Here is a 26,387-nt window from a genome sequence, read left to right as displayed (position 1 = left end):
TTTCCCCCCCAAAAAAGTTGAAAAATCCATAAAAAATTTAAAACCCATTAAAATTCTAAAAAATGTACATAGAATTACAAAGTACATCGTTCAAACAGATTCAAATATGTTCAATAAAACCAAGACTATAAAAATACTTAAAAAACACAAAGTACTACAAGTACACATAGTACTACAATACAAGACGAATCAATTCAGGACAATTAAATAAGTTCAAATATATAAAAACATTGGAAAAATACATTAATACTACAAAGTACACAAAGTACCACAAAAAATACACACATTTACATCATCTTACCGCAAATTTCAAACCAGAAAAACATTTCAAAAACTACAAAATTATCCTAAAACATTAAAAAAGTACACCAACTACTACTATTGCAATTACCTAAAAACAATCAATTACATTCAATAAAACGAAAACTGTAAAAATATGAAAAAAAAAACATCAAATACTACAAAGTACACAAAAGGTATTACCAACACTGAAATACTACTATACACTAAGTATTCAGATAGTCAGGATTAATAATTCACATATATAGTTATTAGTATATGCCATTCAATTTGGGTGAGCTGTTACAGGGTTCAGAAATAAGTGTGGTAAAAACAGAGGGAAATAACTCAAGATTGTGCGCTGAAGTTCGGCCTTGGAAGCGTCAACATCACCAAACCCGCTACGCTGTGACTGTGTGCCAATTGACCTCAGGACGTTGTCGGGCAAGAACTATTGACCACTCACAGCGATTGATTTATGGATTTGATTGATTTATTGGTTATTGATTGATTTTTTTTCATTTTTTGGTTGCTTTTTTCAATACAAATTGTTGTGGTTTTTTTTCATCTAAAAACATTCATTTTAGATTAAAATACTTCTAGGCTGAGGGTTTGGTATATATGTATGTATGTATATATACACACATCTATACCCATTGACAGCTGGGATAGGCTCCAGCACTCCCCACGACCATTTTGAGAATAAGCAACAAAAGAAAATGGAATTATATGTATATATATATATATATATATACATATATATATATATATATAAATACACGCACACACAAACACATGCTATATATATGCATGCACACACATTTGAGAAAAAACTCCACCAGCAGCCATTGCTCTCAATGGCACGTATTTCACCTAAATGTGCATATCTTGGGTTTTTTTGCCTGAATCTGAGGGAGCAGCCTGTTCCCCAAGTGTGCTTGGCAGGACAGACACTGATACAGAAACAAGCAAGATCTTTTTTCTGCCTCTTTTTTTTTTTTGAATTATACACTGCATATTTCCTGGAAACTGGCTCATCAACAGGAAGTCTGTTTTTGGGAAAGGGGTGTCCATTCTCCATGAAAGGACACAGTGTTCCCAAACACCATTGCAACATTCTCTTAGATAAGTTCAGAAATCACTATAGTAACCTCCTACTGAACAATGAACGCAATTATGAGAAAACTCTAAATGAAAGACTGGTAAAGAATTGAAGAGCAGAGAAGCAGACAGTTTGGAGCTGTTCAGCAGTGAGACGGCAGGAGTGTGAGCGCACACGCATTGGGAACTGCAGCCATGAGACGAAAAATAGCATTTCTGGACTTTTGGGGGAGTAAAAAGGAGGAACAGCCACTGGTGAGGCAGCCTTTACCTTCAGAGCTGTAAGTTCTACACAGTCAATAATTACGCCCGTCAGCATTTAAGTGGGTATCAATTTCCCAAGTTTTGACCTGTTAACACTTTCCACATGTTCACTGTTTTACTCTATTCTATTGGTGTCCGTTCTGATCACATTGAATCTCCAAAAGTATTTCTTGCTTAAATGATAACTCTCTGCAGTTCATCATGCACAGAAAGCTCTTTGAGAACTTACCAAGAAGGGATGTTACCCACCTTTTCCACATGAGAAGAAAACAGTTTCAACGCTTATCAGGTTTAATTTTTGTGTCACGTTGTGCCTGCTCCATGGAGACCGACGATCCACCCAATCAATGTTCTTTTCGGCCTACATGATGGTCTAATGGTTAGTGTTTGCCTCACGGTTGGGTTCAGGGGTCCGAATCTCGACTCTGGCCTTTCTCTGTAGAGTTAACATGTTTTCTCCTATACTCTGTCCACCGTCCATCCATCCATCCATACATACATACATACATACATTTTCTGAACCACTTATCCTCACAAAGGCTGCAGGAGTGCTGGACCCAATCCCAGCTGTCATCGGCCAGGAGGCAGGGTACACCCCGATCTGGTCGCCAGTTACAGTCACACTCAGAATCACACCTAAAGCCAATTTAGAGTCTCCGATGAATGCAAACATGTTTTTGGGATGTGGGAGGAAAGCGGCGTGCCCGGAGAAAAAACACGCAGGCACGGGGAGAACACGCAAACTCCACACAGACAAGGCTGGGATTTGAACTCCGGTTCTCTGAACTGTGAAGTCAATGACCCCAAAACTAGTCATCCACCGTCACCAGCATCGACTTATCCGGGCACGACATTCATCTCTCCTCCTCGGTTACCGACCTGGGTGTTGTAATTGACGGTCGATGTCATGGTCTATTAAGATTATATTTAGTTTATTATATTCCATGTCGGGTTTTTTTTCTTCATGTGGCCCTTGACAATAACGTTGGTAATGTCTTGTCCTACTTCTTAAGGTTTTGTTTGCACCTGTTCTCGTCAGCCCTCAACCCTGTCAAACTATCGGCTTCCTCTTTTGATTTGGATTTTTTTTCTCATCCATTTGTTTCCATTTGTTTAACAACCTTTTGGGATGCTGCACTGTTGATCGGAGTTGATCATCTCATGTCACGTTTCCTTGTGCACTCCATTATACGATTGATGTCTTTGTCTCCTAGTTTTCCTTTGTAACTTGGTGTTTAGATTTCTAGACATTTACTCTTTATTCATTTGATTCTTATGATACTACTGCTGATGATGAAAGCACATGTGGGTACAACAAACACTGTGATGTCTGTTTCATTCCATTCCTGTAGACGGTAATAACGTGATCCAGAAATTGTCTTGCAACTGTCAAACAATTTTGAAACCTGCCATGGATTCAGATGTTTTAAAATATGTAAACACGTTTTTATACTACCAAACAGAAATATGAGTGTCATAAATGCTATTACCCTCCAAAGCGTGAGTTCTTTAGTGGGCATTTTTGTGGAAGCACTAAAACATATCAAATATTTCCACACACAGGAGGAAGTTGCTAGACAACGGTGCCCTGCGAGCACAACTGCAGAATACCAAGATGGTGACTCTACTGCCCCCTATTGGTACAGAGGTCTTCCGTAAGTTTACGCCAGTCTCACTGGAGGAGATACAAAGATGCCGACAAGTCAAAGAAAAGGAACCACACAGAAAAGAAGATGAGAATATCCTGGTAAAATTTATGATCCAAAAGTGCATTGACTGTGATTCGGTCATCCCATGACCACACTTAACCCTTTCGAAACATTCCTTTCCCAGACCATCCTTCACAACTGAACCCTAACCCTAACCCTAACATCAATCAGTTTAACCACCCTCCTCCTGGCCAAATGTTGTTTTCTTTGTTTGTATTCATTTATCTTTTTCTTACAAAAAATATAAAATAAAAGATTGCATCTGGTGATTGATTCAAGCCTTCAGGTTTGACCTCCAGTCTGCGTGGGGGGGGGAATCTGAATGACAAGGAGCAACTTCATTTTGCAGTACAGAGGTTTTATTGTGCTCTCCTGGATCTATTTGATATCTTAGTCTCGCCGACTGTTTGGGAAGTCGTGCTTGGCATTTTCAGTCTCGTCACAGCCTTGCATGCTTCGGCTGCTATTATTTTGGCAAGTGTTTTTAGGTAGTACTGCGTTGCTCTCATATCTGCACTCGTCTTCAAGCTGAAGGGGCTAAGGAGCGCATTTGTAATTCAAGGCAAAGAAGTGCCTTGACAATTAGTTGAGACATTCCTAAATTGAGGTTTTGCTGTATACACAAATACGGTGGACCCCTGAATATTAGCACTTTTGACTTAACAGATTTATCTAATGGTGTGTTTTATGGTTAATGGTGTGGAATCTATCTTCTGCTATTTGCTATATTTTTTTGACCTAGTTCCTCACATAATCACCTGGGCGAATTATAATGGTAACTTGAAGAAATGTCAGTTATTCACTGATTGGACAGGCCAGACACATAAAAAACAGGAGTTCACATTACATTTATTTCAACTCATTTTATTATTCATTCATTTTTTATTTATCTCACAGAGATGTGCTCATTTTGTCTAAAGTTTGCCTCTCTACATTGACATAAGCCTTTACTGATACATTTCACTGGAATGAATAATTCAAATGCTAGGTTGACTGATGATTTAAATCGGTTTGGATGAAACAAAAGTGTTAAGTATATTAAAAATGCAACGTTGCCTATGAAATCACAAAACATATGTGGCATTCCTCATGTACACTGCCATAGGCAATATAAAGGAGACTGCGTGGCAGTGAGTTTGCCATCTGATTGGCTAGATCTCTGATTGACAGGTTACCGAAGCGCAGCGGAATGCAATAGGCGAATTGGAAAGTGGGAAGCCCCTCCCGTTCATCTTTGGTGATCCACCTCTCGAGTTTGTCAGCACCCCACTGGAGGAACTGGATCCCTTCTACCAAACACAGAAGGTCTCAAAATTGTGTCCCTTCAGCCAACGAGCGTAGTCCTTGTCTTACATATATACTCAGATATGAAAGCGTTGTACAAATGTGACCTCTGGTCTTCTGTCTGCACAGACGTTCATTGTTTTGGATGGAAGAAAGATCATCCACAGATTTAATTCTGCTCCTGCTTGTTTCCTGCTGACTCCTTTAAACCATGTGAGGACCGCTGCCATCAAGATCCTCCTCCACTTATATCCTTTCGATGCATACTCATTTACATCTCCTGTAAATACATTTGCATTGCATATTGTTATAGTCAACTCTTCAGCTATCTGTATAGCTACACATCTATTGAGCTGTCCGATCATTGTTTTCGTTTGTACATAAGTTTGTTCCTGAAAGAATGACACCTTTTTCCAAGCTTTTATCCTGATGACAGTTTTGGCAAATTGTGCCTTCATGACAATGGCCAAACCTCCAGAGTGGAGTGGAGTTGTCAAGTGAGTCAAAGAGACATTATTGACTTGTCAGCACTATGTGAGTCCGTGCAGATAGTGCAGTGGTTTTCGAAATGGGTGGTACGACTTCGGGGGTGGGGAGGGGGAGGGCACTTGGATTGTTTCAGTCCCCGCTCTACCCACTTGACAATGTTTCAGTTCCCCACCCGCAGTTTCCGAATTACAGTACTAGTATCCGGCATAGCTTTTACAGTTTTTAGAGCTCGCAACCCCCCCCCCAGCCCCAACCAAACCCCTCCTGTGCAAGAAAATTTCAAGTGGCGGGTGGGCACGGGAAAAAAGTTAATTTCCGAAAAGGGGGCGTACTCAAGAAAGTTTGAAAACCGCTGACATAGTGGATTTACATTAAATCACCCTAGAAACCGGACGTCCTCATGTTCGGCAGCCAATAAAGTAATCATCTGAACGGAGGCTTTTGTGTCATTGGACAGATCCACTTTTATCTGCATCTACGCGTTTGAGGTGATCGTCAAAGTTGCGGCTCGAGGTTTCTGTCTCGGTCAGTTCACCTTCCTCAGGGATCCGTGGAACTGGTTGGATTTGATGGTCATCGGCACGGCGTAATGCACATCCACACGTTCACATGTGCCAAAAATATGATGATGGCAATGATGTGAAGAAGGCGCTCTGTTTTCAGATACCTGACAAATGTGGTGGATTCAGAAACTGTTTCTGCACTACAAGCCCTTCCAGCACTAAAGGCCATCACAGCAATACCTGGTGTGTGTGTGGGGGGGGGGGGGTGAATGCATGCATGTTTGTGTGAGCTAATGTGAGCCTCAGTGTATTTTTACTTTGTAAGGTTTAAAGACAACAGTCAGCTTGCTCTTGCAAACGGTAAAGAAGATGGCCCACGTGACCGCCCTGAGCCTCATCTGCCTCACTGTACTAGCTGTGCTTTCGCTGCATATCTTCATGGGCTACTTGAAGCAAAAATGCGTGCTGATGCCGCCAAGCAACCACTCATTGGATTACTTTGATTTTCAAGAGTACATCAACAATCCTGGTGTGAAACAGATCATTGCACCTACCGTGTCTAATAGCTCTTCTAAAATCTGACGTGTACTGTATGTCTTATAGTCAACTATTATTATCAGCCTGGAAGCATCGATGCTTTGCTGTGCGGAAACAGTTCTGAGGCTGGGTATGTGTTTGGTAACCCTAACCCGACTCACACACTGTCCAACACATACTGACCAGTGGTGAAGACATGCCGACGTTGTTTTTTTTTTTAGGATCTGTCCAGAGGGCTATACTTGTATGAGGGGGGGGCCCAACCCAAATTATGGCTACACAAGCTATGATTCCTTTGGTTGGGCTTTCCTTGCTATGGTTAGATTGATGACTCAGGACTTCTGGGAGAATCTTTTTCAATTGGTCAGTAAAATTCCATTTCAAGTTCACATACCTGTACAGAATCTGCTCAGATCCCTGATGTGATCTAGAACACTGGTTTGTCTCTGCAGACATTGCGCTCTGCTGGGAAAACGTACACCATCTTATTCGTGGTTGACCTTGTGGTGGGCTCTTTTTCCCTCGTAAGCCTCATTGTCGCAGTGATGGCCTTGGTGTCTGTGGAAGAGAAGCAGGTGGAGATGGCTGAGGCCAGGCAGAAGGACAAAGAGTATGCTCACATATTAAAGATACTGAAGAAAAAAGTGCAGGAGGTCAGATGACATGGTGCTTATTATGTCATGGCAAAGAAACAATTCACCTGAATGCGTGTGTGTGTGTGTGTGTGTGTGTGTAGGTGCCTGGCACTGCTTGCCTCACCAAAAAGCAACATTCATCAGCAGATATGGAAGGTGTTTTACACAAACACACACATGTACAGCGACTGAAATAACTAGTTTACATGTCACCATTTTTCTCATAAAATATGTTTCCAAATATACTATTGACATGAACAACCAAAGTAATCCATCCATACAAAGTAGAACAAATAAGATCAGAAAATAATTTTTGTATAAAAATGTGGACTGGCACAGGGAAAAAGTATTGATCAAGAAAGTAAAAATGCATGGAACGCCCAGAAAACAACTAAAATCTATTAGTAATCAAACACCACTCCAGCCTCTTGTCAGTGCAAATGAATGTCAAACGGTTCAGTCACAATTGACCCCTCCGTACAGGGCACTGAACCACGCCTCCTGAAGTTACGTCACCCCACGTGTGCTAACCTCAGACAAACAATTAGCAAAAATGGCGCCGCAGGAAGAAAAGACTAGAGCGAAACTGTCCGATTTACCAGCTGATTTCTCACTCGCATTCTTAGCGAATAGTGAAATATCGTTGAAAAACAGACAGCAGGGCTTCAACTATTTCAGCGAGGGGTATTTCCATGGATATCGACTGAGAAACCATTTGTATTAGCGCGAGATCTTTCCGGAGTCAGAGGAAGACCGAGAAGCCACATAATATAATATATTATAACCCAAAGACGAATTCCTCATTGACAGTTTCCTATTGTCGTGTTACCTATCACACTTGTGTGCAGAATCTGCATGTGTATCTGTATAGCCATTTGTGAACCGCCGTATGAAGGAAAAGAAGGCGAGGCTTGATTTACGAGTTGTTTCTCTCGTTTTCTTTGTGTAATGTCACGCGCTCCCCTCAATAATTATTCTTGAATTAGTGCCGAACCGACGCAAGTCCTGACCGAGCACGACAATCACTACTTTAGTGTCCTCAAACATCCTTCTTTCAGTCTTGGTGTCTCGGTGCACGTCAAAGGCTTTTAGGACTCGCTAGTCCGGTTTAGCTTAGCTCGGGAGCCCCCGAACAGAGACATGTTTGTGCAGTCAGATCATCGCAAAATATCGCTCAACACAGATCAAGTGTGTCAATCATTCACACATAGCTATGTTATGCAAGCGAAGAACAGCGAATTCATTTATATGCGACATGTATTGAAAATCAAATATAGGGCTTACCTTCGTGCAAACATATCTTTTCCGGTTGATTTTAGATGGATTCAGTTGATCATATGATCTTCCAAAAGGTTTGATCCATCGAAGACATTTTTCGTACTCGGTCTTCTGTTCCGGTTGATATTAGATGGATTTAGTTGATGATGCGGTCTTCCACAAAGTTTGATCCATCGAAGACATTTTTCGTACTGGGTCTTCGGTTTTGGAAAGGGTACGAATTGAACTCCACCAACTAGCCTTTCAGGATACCTGTCGTCACTATTACAAAGTCCGTGACTACACCTCTTAACCATATCTATTGTTAAAGAACCCAAATACACGATAAAACGCTAACAAAAGCTACACTGGACCATGCAACGTTGTCTGAGGGAACGGCGAGTGCAAAAAAAGGGGGCGTGGCTTATGCAGATCTCTGGCCTCTGATTGGTCAGCGACGCGGATGACGCAATTTCTACAGGGGAGGGTCAATTGAAGGCCTGCAAAAGGTTTCATTGCCGAGGTGTGAGTCAAGACACAGCACAGCACAGGAAAGAGCTCAGATCAAGTGGTCTCTCCAAGATTTCTGACATAGGGATGCAAAGAAAAATCAGAAGGCTAGTTCAAGACCCAAGGACCAGGTACTTTTGTCATCAGGAAAACCAGTAATGTACCCGGCTGCCATTCACTGTACGCATGGCCACCACCAAAGTGCCCATTGCAGAAAAGAAAAAAAAGCATGTTTGCCATTTGGACCAGCCAATGAAACACTGGTTGGGATTAGGTTCATGTACAAGGACGATGAAAATGAAATGAAGGTGAAGATTTCAACAGGCTAACGATCCAAAACATAACTGCCAGGGAAACTCTCAATTGGTTTCAAAGAAATAAATAATTTACAACAATGACCTCGCCAGTCACCTGACTTGAATCCAATCAAAATCGATGAAAAGAACTACAACTCAAGGTCCATATAAGAACTCCATGGTACCTTCAAGATTTGAAGAGTGCTTGTGTGAAGGAAATGGGCCAAAATCAGACCAGAGCAATTAACGTGACTGGTTTCTCCACGCAGAAGGCGTCTTGAACCAGTCAATGCAAACAGGATTTTTTTTTTTTTTTTTTTACAAAGTATTAAATAAATAACGTTTTGGTGTGTTCAATATGATCTCTCTGGGTCATTTCACATGATTACACGATACTTAATTTCTCATTCTCTTAGTTCCTCTTAGTGTGTTTGGATTACTTGGGATGTTCCCGATATCTGGTGAAATTTTTACACCTAAAACACCTTTGGAAATGCATTTCGTGATGGGTTGAATATTTATTTCAGCGGCTGTATTTTACATGTTCATAAGCACCCAAAATTAATGCCGGAAATACAGCTCTGACAGTCAATGACTAACACCTGACAACTCATTTGTGCTCGTAGCCATTTTGTCAAGAATTCTAAAGATGTGCTGGATTTTCAGAGTGTGAGGAAGAGCAAAGGCCCTGTTTACCGTGTTGCTCCACTTTCACCAACATCTTTCTCAAGTGGACCTGTTGCAGCAGTTGTTGGGCTCAACAGCGACTCCACCATTTTGTCACGGACCCCTTCTTTGACCTTGCTATTGTCGTGTGCCTTGTGCTGAACATCATTTTCATGGCCATGGTGCATTATCCCTTGACGCAAGAGTTTGCAGAGCTGCTCACAATCGCAGAGCTGGTCAGTCTGGAGTTGATTCTGTACTCTTTGTCTTCCACAATGCAATTTCCAGATAGAGATGAATGGAAAAACATGTCTTACCGAGCTGTCACAGCGTTGTCTATTATGTTACAAATGAACATTTATAGGCCAGGATGACCTTTGACCTCTTCCCTCCTTTACTGACCTCGTCAGGTCTTCACAGGAGTTTTTACAGCGGAGATGGCACTAAAACTTCTGGCCATGGGTCCCCACTTTTACTTCAAGGTTACAACTTCTGCTTTCAGTAACTTTATCAACTTTACTGTGACAACAAACAGCAAATCTGATTTCGTTCTCATGATTATCAGGTTGGTTGGAACATTTTTGACAGCATCATTGTTATCTTGACTGTGCTGGAGTTGGGACTGGAAAACATTTACGGGCTGAAACTGGTGAGTTTGATTTATTGAATCACACTCAGTACCTTCCTACGTATTCGAATTTCCCTGAGGATAAATCTAATGTCCTACTTGATCGGCTTTCTAGCTCCGTGTGTTTAGGTTGGCCAAGTGGTGGCCAGCCTTCAGCGCCCTTCTAAAGCTCATTGGAAAGTCGTTGGGGACTCTGAAGCGTTTCACGCTGCTTATGGCCATCGTCTGCTTCACATTTGCTGTGGTTGGAATGCAGCTGTTCGGGAAGAACTACAAAGAAAATGTGTGCCGCATATCAGAAGACTGTACGCTTCCTCGCTGGCACATGAGCGATTTCTTCCACTCCTTCCTCACGATCTTCCGAGCTCTTTACGGAGAGTGGATCGAGACAATGTGGGACTGCATGGAAGTTTCGGGTCAGCCCGCCTGCCTTATCTTCTTCACAATGATGGTGGTTGTTGGAAAACTCATGGTGAGTCACCACCGAGAGAGCGAATGGATTGTTATTACCAAGGCCTATTCTACATACAGTATGTTACAACAAAAATGTTTCCGATATCCATGCAGGGTGTGAATCTGTTCCTGGCTTTGTTAATAAACTCATCAAATGGAGATGTTTGGGGTGACTCAGAGGGAGAAAGACAAAACAATCTATTGATCGCCTTGAATCGGATCAAATCCTGGGCCCTGGAGCGGACAGGCAAGAAGACAGGAAGGAAGACCCAATCCAGAATCGATCTAAACCCTCCTGGTAGGTGGCAAGCTTAGTATTTGTTCGCTTCATCATGAGCCAACATGTAATGGACTGTCGTTCTCAGTATTAGGACTTAAGAGTGAAGAGGAGAGCCACAAGGAGCTCTTGCCGCTTACTTTTGTAAGCTCAGAAGAGCCAGAGTCAGAGGTCAAGGTCGTTGGCTATAATAAACCCTACAAAACTGCTTCCCAAGCATCAGGAAATGAAGCTGCTGATGAAAAAAAAGATTTGCATGTAACGTATTCACCTCAATGATTTCTGTAAAACCAACAGACCAAGGTAATTAAAAGCAATGTCTTATTTGCTAGCATGGCGAGTCACCAGAGTGCGTGTGCAAACGTGATGAGGGAAACACCCCTCCCAAGTGCTTCGGTGACGGTATGAACAAACACCTGCGTACACACACACGCGCACACACACACGCGCACACACACACACACACCACACACACACACACAAACCCTGTTACGGACTCTTGTTTTTGAATACTTACATTTTCGTTCGTTTATGTGGTTAATGGGGAAATTGCACCTGAGTGTGCGCGCCTGTGTGGGTGGGTGTTTTCAGGGTGTTACCAGTCCTGTCCAGTCTTGAACATGGACTCCTGCCGGAACGGACTACGAATCTGGATGAATTTGAGACGATCCTGTATGTCTGTGGTTGAACACACATGTTTTGAAGCCTTCATTACTTTTGTGATCTTGCTGAGTAGTGTAGCACTAGTAAGTATTTGTCCTTTTTATGATAAATTCTTGTTGCACTTGAACTAATAGCGCTCGTGTTTTTATTCACCCCTGTCTTTAATGAATCGCTATATTGATGGTTTCGAACTTCGGTGTGCAGGCAATTGAAGACATCCATCTGGAGAGGCGACCGCTGATCAGGAGCATTTTGCAGTACGCCGACCAGGTGTTCACGTGTATCTTTGTGCTGGAGATGCTTTTGAGGTGGTTCTCTGGAGGATTCAAAAAGTACTTTACCGATGCTTGGCGCTGCCTAGATTTCCTCATTGTGCTTGTAAGACACAAATCATAAACATGTACATTTCAGATGCATGCAATGGTAAATAGAGTGCACTTGTATATCACTTTAACGATACAATCACGCCGCCCACACAGCAGTAGTGCACCACAAATCACAATGCAAATAGGATGTGAATGTAAGCAAACGGAGCGTCTTGCGGTAGCCTTTAATGACTAAGGATAAGAGAGATTTTCTTCAAAGACACTTCCGAGCTTTGAGGGACTTTTACCTGCGAAAGACTTACACTAGTATGTGTTAAGTCGGAGTCTCTCATGCGGAGTTAATAGCTTTCGTTTTTACGGTTAGAGACATGGTGACATTAAGGTCAGAGGTGCAGATGTCCGTGGTGGAGTTCGGTGCAAAAGAGGAGTCCCAAGTACCGGGAAGGTGGGAGCCAATGTAAAATATAAATAAACAAAAGTACCATAGCTTCTTCCAAAAAACTCTAAATTAAACTCCAACATTCCTTATCAAAGATAAGAAAAACAAACACTTGCCTTTGAACAGCATGTTGAAACCATGAAATCGAAGGCCACATAACAAGTGACAGTAACAATGACCCGACACAGATTGACAAACCAGACAGAAACTAAATACAAACAATTTGAATGTCTGTTTTTTTTTTTTTCGGTTCCTACAGCAACATAAAACAAACATAATCTAATGAAATCTTAATCATCTGGCAGATTTCTCTGGTTTCCACGACTGTCGACGTTCTTGTAATTTCCAATGTTCGAGCCATCAATTCTCTAAGAAGCCTCCGACCTCTGAGGGTCTTGTCTCGCTTTGAAGGCACGAAGGTGAGCAAACACCCCCACAGCACTTGGCCACACCGATTCATCCTTTGACAAGCCTCCTTCACTGGTCCTCAGGTGGTGGGATCAACGCTGTTTGGAGCCATCCCACCCATCTTGGATGTATTGCTCGTTTGTTCCACTTACTGGTTGATTTTTAGCATCATGGGAGTGACATTGTTTGCAGGAAAGTTTTATCACTGCATAAACGACACTTCGGAAGAGTTATTTCACACCCAAGACGTCAACAACAGGACAGATTGTCTCATGCTGATGGAGCAAAATTGGACTGAAGTGCGCTGGAGCAATCTCAAAATCAATTTTGACAGTGTGGCCATTGCTTACGTCTCGCTTCTGCAAGTGGTTAGTCTGAAATCTACAAGATATGCTACTTATCATATCATATATACAAAGCATGCTTCCATAGACTGTACGCAATCCTTATTATACACGGGCCTCGCTAGGATTGAGTACGGCCGTACACTGGCACCCTAATAAACGTGTGTCTATTGGTTCAAATCGACAGCATAAATATCTATAAGCTAAATATGAAGACAATGGGCAGACAGACAGAAACAAAGATTAATTAACTGCTTGATTGATTCTACCAGGCGACTTTTAAGGGCTGGCTGGACTTGATCTATGCAGCGATGGACTCCAGACAGGTCAGAACATCTCTGCTAACATCATCACTGCGAATAGAACTCAGTAGCAAATAATTAACAGTAGTTAACATACATTGACGTCTCGGTGTGTGGGTGCGTTTGTGTGTGCCCATGTGTGCAGATTGAGATGCAGCCAGAGTACGAGGCCAACGTGTACATGTCCCTATATTTTGTCTTTTTTATCATCTTCGGGGGCTTCTTCACCCTCAACTTTCTCGTCGGCACCATCATTGAGTACCTCAAGCAGCAGAAAGCAAAGATAGGTTTAGACACACGACTAGACACTCTGAGTTAACTCGTTGTTCTTCTTGTGACCTAAACCTAATTTTAAGGGGATTTTGTGTGTGTGTGTGTTTTTTTTTTTTTACTTGGGAGGAACAGGTCTGTTCATGACCAAGGAACAGATGAAATGTTATAATTCCAGGAAGGCCATAGACCTTGGGAAAGCCCGGAAGTCTGTTCCCCGGCCGCAAGTCAGTCCAACTCCTCGTCGTCTTCGACAATCATGTGATACATCATTTTAGTTTGATGTATTTCTCTGCTACTTGTCGTCATCTGTCCTCAGAATAAGATTCAGGCGCTGCTTTTCGACCTTGTGACAAAACGCTCCTTTGATGTACTCTTCACGGCGTTTGCTTGCCTCCAATTGGTCGTCATGACGACTGAAACCTGGGACCAAAGCTTTGAAAAGGAAACAATTTTATTCTGGATCTACTTTGCCTTCATAGTCATCTTCTTAGCAGAGTGTGTCATGAAGATCATTGCGCTGCGACGGCATTACTTTTCATTTAGATGGAACATCTTTGACTTCGTGCTGGTCATCTGGTCTATTTTGGGTGAGTCAGCTGGCGATGTACATCAGGGGTCACCCACAGTGTCAGCGGGTAACGGGTAGCTCCGAGGGAGCGCACGAGTAGCCGACGGGCCTGTTGTAAAAACGCCTCAGCAGTAATGGGAAATATGATTTATTTCCTAGAAATGTTGATCATTTAAAAATAATATAATCATTTGCAAAGATATATACAAAGTTCGTTTCCTACATTTTAGAGCATTGTTGACACTGTTATTATTGAGAGAAATGATTAACATGTTCAGAGTCTACACATGGATGACTATCTTTGATTATCATGGTATTGACCTCATGCTGTGATAATGACAGCAGTATTGTGGGAAAGCTCATGAAGGCGCAAGGAAGTTCGCGGTACAAGCGGGCACGTGGGACAACCAAATTTGAGCAAATCGTTTTGCTGCAGTATTTCAGTCATGTGACCCAGTCAGCCAGTCATCACTGTATTTTTTGATCACCTGGTTTATGCGAGCGATCGGCTTCATGTACACTGGAACGAGAAAATGGATAGGCTACAGCAGCCAGCTAATTGATGTGCTTGCGCATAACTGAACCAAAGCCAATTTTAAACACAACAGCTTTCCAAATTCGGATACCGTGAAAAACCCCGACATCTCTTTTCATTATTAATAACAACAACATATTATTCACGGTATTTTGAGCAAATAAGTGTGCATGAAACTGTAATACCCAAGAAGTAACTTTTCAAAGAGGTTAGCGATCCTAGATGTAGATACACAAATTGCAGATATATAGCGCTTGCGAGCCAGAGACCAGAATGGTTTGAGCAGTCAATATGAAGGAGGAAGGCAGGTGAGGAACTAAGCAATCGGGTCTGGTCTTGAAAGGATGGCAGTTGGGTTGAAGTCAATAGGTGTCGTGATTAAGAAGAAGGCAGGTAATAGCTTTTCATTCTTAGTAGCAGTAGGTGTGGGAGACAGTATTTGTCACCCGGTCCATAAATACCTGAGAAATAATGATGTATTGGTCGTAGATGTGTGCACTGACGTCCTTGTATGACGTGTTATCTTTCAGGTTTGTTTCTGACAGACTTATTGGAAAAGTACTTCATCCATCCGGGTCCACTCATCATTGTGATTCGATTGACTCGTGTCATCCGAATCCTTCATCTCTTCCGTTTTTCCAAGGGCGTACGAAGACTCCTCTACGCTTTGATGAGGTCACTTCCTGCACTTTTTAACATTGGACTCTTCCTCTCCGTCATGATGTTCATATTCGCAGTTTTTGGCATGAAAAACTTTGCTTATGTGAAGAAAGGAGCGTTGCTTGATGACATGTTTAACTTTGAGACATTTGGGAACAGCATCATTTGTTTGTTAACGATCACCACAACCGCCGGGTGGGACGGTTTGCTCTTTCCCATCATGAGAACTCCACCAGACTGTGATCCCGACATGGAAAATGCTGGGACATCTGTTGTGGGAGACTGCGGTAGTCCAGTGGTGGGCGTCATCTTCTGCGTGTCCTACATTACCCTGTCTTTCCTGGTTGTGGTCAATATGTACCTTGTCGTCATTTTGGAAAACTTCAATGTGGCTTCCGAGGAGAACGCCGACGAGGTCTGCGAGTCCGACATTGAGATGTTTTGCGAAACCTGGGAGAGGTTTGACCCACACGTGTCACACTATATTCACTACAGGTGAGTTAAACCCACATGGTTTGAGCACAGCCTAATATATCGGCTTCGAGGTTGAAGGTAAACCGCTGAGATGCCGGTTCGCCTACAATTTGTTCCGATTGATGCCATTTCTCTGGGTACACCTGTTTCCTCCCACATTCAAAAAACACAAATGGTATGGTTAATTGAAGACTCAAAATTGTCCGCATATGTGAACGTGACTGTGAATACTCATTTGTTTATGAGTGCCCGGCGTTGGCCCGCTTATGGCCCAAAGTCGGCTGGGTTAGGCTCCAACAAGCCCACAACCCATCAAGAAAAATATGTGCTACAGAGAATGGATGATGGCAACGAATGTCACTCATAACAACCAATGGAAATAATCTCATGGCCTAAGGGATCTTCAACTCTTTTGGTTTCACTACTACCACAATATGTTCTTTGCATCTTTTGAAATATCCAAAAGGTACCATCTGATGTCATGTGTGACGGATGTGTAATTGATCTTTGCGCTACTACGCTAACCCTAATTAATTGCGCTGCCCTTCAGCCAGCTGTCGGAGTTCTGTGATAATCTGAAAGATCCACTGAGGATTCCCAAACCAAATAGTATCAAGGTGATCAGCATGGATTTGCCTCTGGCATATGGAGACAAGATACACTGTCTGGACCTCTTAGTGGCCCTCACTGCGCAGGTCATTTCATCACACTGGGTGTTGTTTTTCATTTTGTATTGCTCAAAATTCCATGCGTGGACAGGTACTGGGAATTTCAGGAGAAACGGATAATCTAAGAGCCACCATGGAGGAAAAGTTACTGGCCTGCAGCACCTTCAAAGTTATGGTGAGTTCTCCTCTCTTCTTCTGTCTCGTGTGGTGAAATTGTTTGTCCGACCATGTTTCGGTTCGGTGTTATTGCTTATAAGTTGTCCCTTGCAGGGATCCTTTCAACCAGTCAGCAGCACTCTGAGAAGGAAGCGAGAAGATATCGCTGCAACTGTCATCCAGAGAGCGTACCGGAAACACGCGACAGCCAAAACGGGAGAGGCCAATCGGATCATTTGTCATGACGGAGATGAAGAGGAGTCGGTCCAGGCGCGCCTTGCTGGTCTGCTGTGAGAACCTGAACCAATGCAGTGTTGCCTTCTTTCTTGATGAAGTTCAGCACTTTGAGATCAACAAAATATTCCTCTGAAGAAATGTATACTGTAGAATCGTACTAATATTTCCAGTTTTAAAATCACACATACTACTTTATTAACCTAAATGAGAAGACCAAAATCACATAAAACACAATTTATTATTGGCGCTTTTGTTACAGGTAGAATAATCGAAGTGTTTGTGAGAGGAGCGGGCTTTCTAGTAACAGAAAAAAAAAACAATACGGAATGCATCAGCATCGTGTCCTATTCATTGCGCCGATGTCCACTCTTCCACGCTGGTTTCGGTGTCATTTATTTCACTACCTTTGTGATGCAGTCAGAGTCCTCTTTGCCTATGGACGATAGACTGAACAAGTAATCATTCAAATGTACAGTGGCTTCAAACAGGGTTACGTTAGGCTGTCTGTCTAACCCTATTTTGCAAAGTGCCAAAGTTTGAAGCCACAACATCACATGACTGAGTGCCAGTTACTGTAGACTGACGACCAACGTAGTAACTGATATGCAAAGGATACGCATATACACGCGATACTGTATACTGTGCATTGAGGGTTCGGTATGCATTATTGTTGATGCGAGTTCATCTTGATGCACGATCAGGCTTTGTTTGGAGCATTTGAGATGATTGAGGAAGCAAATCTTTATTTTTCAACTTTGGAAACTAATTTTTTTCATGTATTGATGAAACAAGTTACGTTATTTGTTTTGTTTACAAAATACTATTGTAAGTACAAATACATGATAAACAATGCATGTGTAAATCAGACATATTGAATAATTATTATTCGTGTCATTTTGTCTTCTGAACAAAATCATGACTGTGAGATAAAGTTCTCTCATCCTTTGGTCGGTCACCTGCAGTCAAGTCAGAAGACCAAGACCATCTGCTTTTGACGACGACCCCAACCTATCCACCGCCAGACGTGCAGCATCCCAACTAAAGAGAGCACCGAAGGCTGATATAATGTTGGGCAGAAAACATTGAATTGATAACCTCCTGGAACATTTGTCCAGTCCTCAACTCGACGTACGATTTTCAGATTTTTCAAAATATTCCCCTCGTGGTCCTCCCACAAATCGGACATTTTGTTGAGGGTCTTTAACATATTCTGCCCACCTGATTTGTGCATTGAAAATCAAGGTAAAAATTAATGACCGCCTTTTACTAGGGTTCATCACCACGGAGACAAAAATGAGGGCGCTGCTGGTTAACATGCAAGACTTTTGTATCGGTTGTCAGACTACAGTGAATATTAAAACTCATAAAGGTCACACCAATGAGTCTACGGGTACAAACAAGCAGCTAGATTGGGACACTTCCCCTAAACTCCAAGTGATGACATTCAGCAGATCTGTGGTGATGTACAGGAGTACACTACGGATATGTGAATCTACATGTTCTTGTTTCATGGTTGTCAAAAATCATGCAAATGTCTCCAAAGATATCAACGGGATTTGGGCCAACAATGACTGCCACAGTTATGAACATTTCATTCACAAAGTAATCTACATGGGGAAAATTCTTTGTGTTGTACTTCACATTGATGACTAATAGAATGAATTTATCGGGCAACTGAGACAGATTGGGGCGGCGCATCAGGAGATGAATGATGAAGGTCAACAACTTTTGGATGGAACAGTCACGGATGGATGATGGGCAGCTGGCTTGATTGGTAATAGTAGATGGCTGAAGGGATGATGATTGATGAGTGATGCACAGATCCATAATGGATGGACGATGGATGGATTATCACAGATGGCTGGATGATGGATGACGGATGGAGAATGATGATGATGATGATGATAGATGAATGATGACGGATGGAGGGACCGTGAAAGATGATTAGGGTGGGAGGATGGGACATCTTTGGCTCAGTTGGTAGAGTGGGTTGTTCAGGAATTTAAGGGTTCACCCTTTGAATATATATATATATATATATATATATATATATATATATACGTATGCTCTCCATTTAACATGATTGATCAAGCTTTAATACCAGCATCCAGGTAGTTTGGTTTACAAACTCTCCCTTCTTGAGCTATCTCCTTCCATCTGCTGCTGGATTAAAGACTTTCTCACACACTGTCCACAGTCTGTCAGATTTGCCCCACACCTCTCTTCTTCAATCAACCTAACCCACTGCACACCAACCCATTCCAGCAACTCTGTCATCAAGTCAGCTGATGACACCACCGTGATCGGGCTCATATCAATAAGGAGATGAGTCTGCCTACAGAAATGAGATTGTAAATCTGTCTAAGTGGTGTTCAGCAAACAAGCTCACACGAAACACCACGAAAATGAAGGAAATCATCCTGGACTTATACAGAAGTGCGGCCTGGACCCGGTCCCGCTCTTCATCAATGGGGACTGTGTGGAGAGGGTCCACTCCTTCAGATTTCTACATAACAGACAAACTCACCTGGACTGTAAATACCACAGCGGTGGTGGAAAAGGCCCAGAAGTGACTCCACTTGCTGAGAATGCTCAGGAAGAACAATCGTGAAGCTAAGATGTTGCCGGCTTTCTACAGAACCACCGTGGAGAGCATCCTCACATACTACATCACAATGGGCTATGCTGGATGTCCAACAGCGGACAGGAAAGCTCTGCAAAGAGGGTTCAATGGCACCCAAAAGATCACTGGCTGCTCTCTGCCCTCCCTAGAGGACAAGACCAACTCCCGCTACCACATGAGAGCAACTAACTCTGTTTAGGACTCTTCCCATCCTGGTCACCACCTGTTTAACCAGCTGCCCCCTGGCAGGCGTTACAGATCCCACAAAACACAGACAAGCAGACTAAAAACAGCTTTCTCCCTCGAGCCAGCAACTCCTTGGACTTCAAACCAATAAACACAAAAGTATTGTAATCTCAAATTATGCAACTGCACTTACTCTTTGCTTTTCTTGGTTTTAATAAGCTTACCAAGGCCTGGACAGGGGGAATCAGAAAAAATACACTTTATGCATTCATTTTTAAGTTCTTTGTAGCAATACCTGTGCCTTGATTGTATTTTTTTTTTTTTTTTTTTGTATCTGTTATGTTACCTCACATCTAAGATGTTCTTCTGTTTTCTTCTATTTTATTCCCGCAAGTACCTTGTGGAGAAGCGCTTATGTCGTTGCATGCACAGTGGCATCATGACATGAAACGTTTTGGATTTTGATTGATTTGACTGAAGATGAAGGAGGATGATGTTCCTACTTGCTGAAAGCTAATGTGGCAGAGGGAAGGTGTTCAGGAACGTGCGGCACTGCATTTACGTAGAAGTAGTGCGGAGCACATCGCTGACAAGATGTTTGGTGTTTTTCACTGGTGTCGCTGTTTAACATTCATGTTTTGATGTGTCAATGTCTCAAAACATTGAATTATTCACATTCTTCTGTGATGTCAATCACAAGTATTTTTAATAATGACAACTTACAACGTCAAAGGTGATGGTACAAGTAAATAATACATGTGCTCACGTGAAGGTGGCATTAGTGAGGGCGCTCGTCTTTTCTCGCTCATCCATGTTAAACATGATTGTGCTGCTATAAAGAGGACACGTCAAAACAGCACCAAAGGGCAAACGGAGGAGCAGCCATGGACAAAGGTACAGTATGTATGTGGCCTCACATGTTTGACTTGTTTCTCTGTTTGGCGCTTGTATTTTTTTTTTTAAGCAATTCCAACATTGGGCCACAAACCTTCCCTTTTTTCCCCTCATCTGATGCCGGCAAAACTGAAATGGCAATATTTGGGATTCATTTCCACTCTTGAAATTTTCCATTTAATCCTTTTGAAATGGCTTGATATGGGAAAGTAGACGGGCTTCTGACGTCGTCACGCCAAAATGTTCGAAATCTTGAATGTACCATTTGCCAGTGTCACATCAACTTGTGCACATTCCTTGCTTAATTTCAGATTCATGGACTTATGCTACTTGACCTGTGGGCATGCAGAAAATATCTTGAATCAAGAAATAGAAAATGGAGTTTTACATGTTTGCCTAAAACAAACTCAATGCAAAGCTAAAGCTAAATATGAAACGTAAAACAAATGTTTTGGTCAAGAATGTGAACAGAGTCATCCACACTTTCTCCTGACATGAGGCGCTCCTAAATGAACATGAAAACCGAGTGTTTCACATCCAATGAGGTGAGTTTGCCTCTCTTGCAGTTATTCTCTTGCTGTCACTTGTGACACTGGGCAGCGTCTCCTCTCAGCCAATCACAGACAGCCAGCGAGTGTTCTCCATCACTGTGAGCCGAGTGCAACATCTCCACCTGCTGGCCCAGAGACTCTTTTCAGATTTTGTAAGTGTTGCCGGCTAGTTACGGCTGAGGATTATCGGGCCACGGTTTTGTCTGTTGTTGTTTTCTTGATGTAAACTTTCTGGTGTGTCCTAGGAGAGTTCTCTGCAGAACGAGGATCAGCGTCAACTCAACAAGATCTTCCTGCAAGATTTCTGCAACTCAGATTACATCATCAGTCCCCTCGACAAGCATGAAACGCAACAAAGCTCGGTCATTAGACGACACCTCAACTAACTCTTCAAACTCTTTGGAAGTTTCCTCACCTATCGCTTCAATTCTTCACAGGTTTCTTCAAATAACACTTAAACGCTTCACAAGCTTTAATGTTTCAGCCCTTCACACGTTTCTTTAACTAACGCTTGAACACTTCTTCAACGCCTCAACTCTTTTCACAAGCTACTTCAAGAAGATTTTGAACCCTTTTCGCAAGCCTCTTCAACTATGTACAACTCTTTTCACTAGATTCTTCATCAAACTTTTGAACATTTTTCAAAGGCTTCTTGAAGTTTTCTACTCTTTTTGCTAGCTCACTCAACAAATGGTTCGACAATTTTCACTAGCTTCTTCAAAACTTTAACTCGCCAAGCTACAAATACTTCAACACAAGCTTCTTCAACTCTTTCCACTAGGTTCATCAAATAATTCTAATACTTCACAAGCTTCTATAAATCTCAAACTCCGTTCAGTCATTTCTTCAACCAACTCTTCACCTTCTTCTACAACACAAATGACTGGAGTGACCAGAAATGTAAATTTCCCTGGACAAATTCCCTTTTTGATAGCTAAAAGAGCATCCGACTGGGATTTGAAAAAATTCTTGCATGCCATTATGTCATTCTAGGAGTATTAGTGGTAGAGGTAGTGATGCAGACTGTTTTTTTTTTTTTTTTTTTTTTTTGGGGTGGGGGGGGTGGGGAGGGGGTTTCTCGGTTTACAGCATTCAGGCAGTGTCCATCCAGTAAGTTCATTTTCGATATTACCACAAGACTGCTGATTGGTCACCGCATCACTCAGTGTGAATATCTGTGGTACTTCCTGTAAGGTATGACAAACTATCATAACTCCACAACTCAAGCTGTTACTAGAAATACTAATGGTGCTACATTTGTTTTGGGTATTCATTTTACATTCTGACAGCAATTGTTGTCTATATATGCCCTGTTATTAAGTTCAGTCCAAGATAGACTCCGGAGCAGGTTAAGTGCTTGAAAGTGGGTGAATGGAGGTTTGGATCAGTTTATATCAAAAGGGAAGCTCATCATCATCTTGTCTGTCAAAGACGGAAGGATGCCTCCTCTTCATTACGTCGGTATATGACCAAAAGTCAAAGAGAAGGACGAAGTAAAAAAAAAAAAAAAAAAAAAAAAAAAAAAAGTACACTACAAAGATGACCAAGTGTATACTATTGATTTGAAATGGCTTTAGGTTCTGAAGCTGCTGTCTATCTCCTATCGATTGGTGGAATCGTGGGAATTTCCAAGCCATTCCCTCTCTGGGGGCTCTGCTCCCAGAAATCAGGTTTCTTCAAAACTTTCCGAACTGAAGATGGGAATCCTCCTGCTCATCAGGGTGAAAACACACACTTACACACACGCACACACGTCAGTAAGTTTTGAATGAGGAATTCGCTGTTCCCTCAGGCCAATCAGGATGGAGCTGAGATGTTAGCCGATAGCTCTGCCCTACAACTGGCCCCGTACGGGAACTATTATCAAAGTGTGGCGGACGACGAGTCCTTGAGACGAATGTATGAACTGCTGGCGTGCTTCAAGAAGGACATGCACAAGGTCAGCGCTATGCCACAAATGTGGGTGTGTGAGATTCATCATGCCGTGATTTTGAGAAAAAAAAAAAAAAATGCATCTGCTGCAGGTGGAGACTTACCTGACGGTTGCCAAATGTCGACTCTCACCAGAGGCCAACTGCACTTTGTAGACCGGCCCTCGCTCACACGGCATGTCGTTGGCTCATACTGTCAATTACACATGGAAGTCTTGTCACGTGATGAAATAAAAGCGTTTGGCCTCTTGCATTCAAATGTGACTCTCTGAACATTTAAAAAAGCTTTGACTTGATGATTACCAGAGGGAATCATTCAATCGCCATTTTTTGAAAAACCCAAATCTTTGTGAGGTAATTATAACACTGAAATTAAAGTTTTAAGTTTTCATTTTCAAGATATGACAAATCCAGTGCTGTGCCCAGACAGCAATCCATTAGTTCCAAAGAAAATCCCCCAAAATGAACCCAAGAATAAATTTACCAAAAAGGACATGTGTTTTGGCGGCACGGTGGAGTTGGCCTCACAGTTCTGAGGTACAGGGTTCAATCCCAGCCTTGCCCGTTTGAAGTTTGCATGTTGTACCCATACTTGTGTGGGGTTTTTGTCCGGGTACTCCGGTTTCCTCCCACATCCCAAAAACATGCAACATGAATTGAACACTCTAAATTGCCCCGTGGTGCGATTGGTGTCTGTCTCTATGTGCCCTGTGATTGGCTCGCAACCAGTTCACGGTGTACCCTTCTTCCTGTCTGTTGACAGCACTCCCGAGACCCTCGTTAGGATAAGATCCTGAGAAAATGGATCAATAAAAATACAATTTGTCTGATAGGGCAAAACTACAAGAAATGTGGTGGTTCCAATTTTCTACATTTCATAACTACAAAGAAGTAGATTTTTTTTTTTTTTTTTTTACAAAATATTTTTACTCCGTCTCCAGTTCTCCGTTTTCTTGCCAGTTGTCGTTAATTCAGGCTCTCTCGTGCATAAGGAGATCAACCCTAACCCTGGTCAAACAAACATGAAACAATGTCAAAAAGCAGACATGGCTTCTTCTTCTTTTCCTTTCGGCTTGTCCCGTTAGGGGTCGCCACAGCATGTCATCTTTTGCCATCTTAGCCTATCTCCTGCATCTTCCTCTCTTAACTCCCCAACTGCCCTCATGTCTTCCCTCACCACATCCATAAACCTTCTCTTTGGTCTTCCTCTCGCTCTTTTGCCTGGGAGCGCCATCCTCAGCATCCTTCTACCAATATACTCACTCTCTCGCCTCTGAACATGTCCAAACCATCGAAGTCTGCTCTCTCGAATCTTGTCTCCAAAACATCCAGCTTTGGCCGTCCCTCGAATGAGCTCATTTCTAATCCTATCCCACCTGCTCACTCCGAGCGAGAACCTCAACATCTTCATTTCTGCCACCTCCAGTTCAGCTTCCTGTTGTTTCTTCAGTGCCACCGTCTCTAATCCGTACATCATGGCCGGCCTCACCACTGTTTTGTAAACTTTGCCCTTCATCCTAGCAGACACTCTTCTGTCACATAACACACCAGACACCTTTCGCCAGCTGTTCCAACCTGCTTGGACCCGTTTCTTCACTTCCTGACCACACTCTCCATTGCTCTGTATTGTTGACCCCAAGTATTTGAAGTCGTCCACCCTCGCTATCTCTTCTCCCTGTAGCCTCACTCTTCCCCCTCTACTTTTCTCATTCACGCACATATATTCTGTTTTACTTCGGCTAATCTTCATTCCTCTCCTTTCCAGTGCATGTCTCCATCTTTCCAATTGTTCCTCTGCGTGCTCCCTGCTTTCACTGCATATGACAATATCATCTGCGAACATCATGGTCCAAGGGGATTCCAGTCTAACCTCATCTGTCAGCCTATCCATTACCACTGCAAACAGGAAGGGGCTCAGAGCTGATCCCTGATGCAGTCCCACCTCCACCTTAAATTCCTCTGTCACACCTAAGGCACACCTCACCATTGTTCTGCTACCATCATACATGTCCTGTACTATTTTAACATACTTCTCTGCCACACCAGACTTACGCATGCAGTACCACAGTTCCTCTCTTGGTACTCTGTCATAGGGTTTCTCTAGATCCACAAAGACACAATGTAGCTCCTTCTGACCTTCTCTGTACTTTTCCACGAGCATCCTCAAGGCAAATAATGCATCTGTGGTACTCTTTCTAGGCATGAAACCATACTGTTGCTCGCAGATACTTACTTCTGTCCTGAGTCTAGCCTCCACTACTCTTTCCCATAACTTCATTGTGTGGCTCATCAACTTTATTCCTCTATAGTTCCCACAGCTCTGAACATCCCCTTTGTTCTTAAAAATGGGAACTAGAACACTTTTCCTCCATTCTTCAGGCATCTTTTCGCCCGCTAGTATTCTGTTGAATAAGTTGGTCAAAATCAGACATGGCAAAACATGAAAAAGTAACTTTAACTTGATATGGCTCAGTAACGCAATGACAAGGCACGAGGCAGTTACGCTAGCTGATGCTCGTCAACACATAAGCAAATACATACACACAACGATCTGGCAACCAGTGGCCTGAAAAACAGGACTTAAATACACAGCGTCATCAGGGCACAACGAGGAAGTGGCACATGGCCACGCCGCCGCTCGCCGCGTGCTGTCAAACAGCCGAGTTCACTTTGCGTGTGGCGCGCTGCGAATGCACACGGGAGGCAGGCCGCAAGTGAACCATGCTCTTGACATATTATGTGGTATAAAAAGGTTAGGGTCTTTAGATTCGGTCGGGAAATCAGAACCACAAGCTTCTTCTTTTTTTTTTTTTTTTTTTACCCCAAGTAAAAAAAAAAAAAAAAAAAAAGTAATCCTCTTTCTTGGAATCACAAAGGAATTCTTTTCCCCTCTGGTTTCATCTGACTCCCCCAAATCTCTGTTCTTTTTGACAGTCTTATCCCCTTTGATCTTACAGTCATCCCATGAATTGTATTGATCAGTTTTCCTACCTCATCCATTTTCCTTTTTACAATTCTCTCCATCTCACTCCTTTGTGCCCTTTTGTTTGGCTCCAAGTCTCCACCCTAGTTTCGTACTTCCCTTCCTCTTTTTCCCATCCCCGATCCTGCTCAACCCTAACCTAGTTGCAAAATATTAATGAGAGCCCTCACACACTTAATTTGATCCTCATCGCCCACTCCTGCCTTCCACACTTCTGCAGTCTCTCGCCCTCTCGTACTTTACACAGCGCCTAATTACATCATCACCATGTTCTTTTA

General features: G+C 42.5%; 2 protein-coding genes and 1 long non-coding RNA gene across 3 annotated transcripts; 2 read left to right on the top strand and 1 right to left on the bottom strand.

The window, feature by feature from the left end:
- The first annotated feature begins 1,364 nt into the window (after nucleotides 1-1,364).
- Nucleotides 1,365-17,808, top strand: scn4ab (sodium channel, voltage-gated, type IV, alpha, b). Its single transcript, XM_061845716.1, has 31 exons — nucleotides 1,365-1,661; nucleotides 3,208-3,391; nucleotides 4,524-4,658; nucleotides 4,767-4,885; nucleotides 5,045-5,134; nucleotides 5,584-5,712; nucleotides 5,790-5,872; nucleotides 5,955-6,158; nucleotides 6,233-6,296; nucleotides 6,388-6,529; nucleotides 6,619-6,819; nucleotides 6,903-6,957; nucleotides 9,531-9,766; nucleotides 9,941-10,012; nucleotides 10,096-10,179; nucleotides 10,274-10,630; nucleotides 10,726-10,909; nucleotides 10,977-11,146; nucleotides 11,221-11,290; nucleotides 11,480-11,634; nucleotides 11,756-11,929; nucleotides 12,622-12,735; nucleotides 12,808-13,092; nucleotides 13,341-13,394; nucleotides 13,516-13,653; nucleotides 13,763-13,867; nucleotides 13,960-14,230; nucleotides 15,277-15,901; nucleotides 16,431-16,575; nucleotides 16,640-16,723; nucleotides 16,819-17,808. The coding sequence occupies exons 1-31, from the start codon at nucleotides 1,576-1,578 to the stop codon at nucleotides 16,996-16,998; spliced, it is 4,995 nt and encodes a 1,664-aa protein (XP_061701700.1). The 5' UTR covers nucleotides 1,365-1,575; the 3' UTR covers nucleotides 16,999-17,808.
- Nucleotides 4,783-26,369, bottom strand: LOC133514223 (uncharacterized). The gene is made up of 4 exons (XR_009798753.1): nucleotides 26,118-26,369; nucleotides 23,232-23,319; nucleotides 6,561-6,724; nucleotides 4,783-4,917 (listed from the first exon to the last, which is right to left on the bottom strand). It is a non-coding gene; the product is annotated as an uncharacterized LOC133514223 (long non-coding RNA).
- On the top strand, nucleotides 17,946-23,349 carry gh1 (growth hormone 1). The gene is made up of 6 exons (XM_061845723.1): nucleotides 17,946-20,644; nucleotides 21,211-21,347; nucleotides 21,441-21,557; nucleotides 22,773-22,916; nucleotides 22,988-23,134; nucleotides 23,220-23,349. Exons 1-6 carry the CDS (start codon nucleotides 20,635-20,637, stop codon nucleotides 23,280-23,282), a joined length of 618 nt encoding a protein of 205 aa, XP_061701707.1. The 5' UTR covers nucleotides 17,946-20,634; the 3' UTR covers nucleotides 23,283-23,349.
- Nucleotides 26,370-26,387: the final 18 nt, after the last annotated feature.

Source organism: Syngnathoides biaculeatus, chromosome 16 (genome assembly GCF_019802595.1).
Source record: "Syngnathoides biaculeatus isolate LvHL_M chromosome 16, ASM1980259v1, whole genome shotgun sequence".
Lineage (NCBI taxonomy): Eukaryota > Metazoa > Chordata > Actinopteri > Syngnathiformes > Syngnathidae > Syngnathoides > Syngnathoides biaculeatus.
The sequence above is the reverse complement of the archived record's forward strand: the minus strand, read 5'-3'. Positions and strand labels throughout refer to the sequence as shown.

Bases quoted from the DNA above. Each gene is read 5' to 3' on its own strand.
- scn4ab (XM_061845716.1), top strand. From the start codon at position 1,576: ATGAGACGAAAAATAGCATTTCTGGACTTTTGGGGGAGTAAAAAGGAG. The intron at 3,392-4,523 runs GTAAAATTTATG...TCTGATTGACAG, and splicing joins AAGAAGATGAGAATATCCTG to GTTACCGAAGCGCAGCGGAA. The intron at 5,873-5,954 runs GTGTGTGTGTGG...TTACTTTGTAAG, and splicing joins GGCCATCACAGCAATACCTG to GTTTAAAGACAACAGTCAGC.
- gh1 (XM_061845723.1), top strand. The intron at 21,348-21,440 runs GTAAGTGTTGCC...GGTGTGTCCTAG, and splicing joins AGAGACTCTTTTCAGATTTT to GAGAGTTCTCTGCAGAACGA. The intron at 21,558-22,772 runs GTCATTAGACGA...AAATGGCTTTAG, and splicing joins ATGAAACGCAACAAAGCTCG to GTTCTGAAGCTGCTGTCTAT.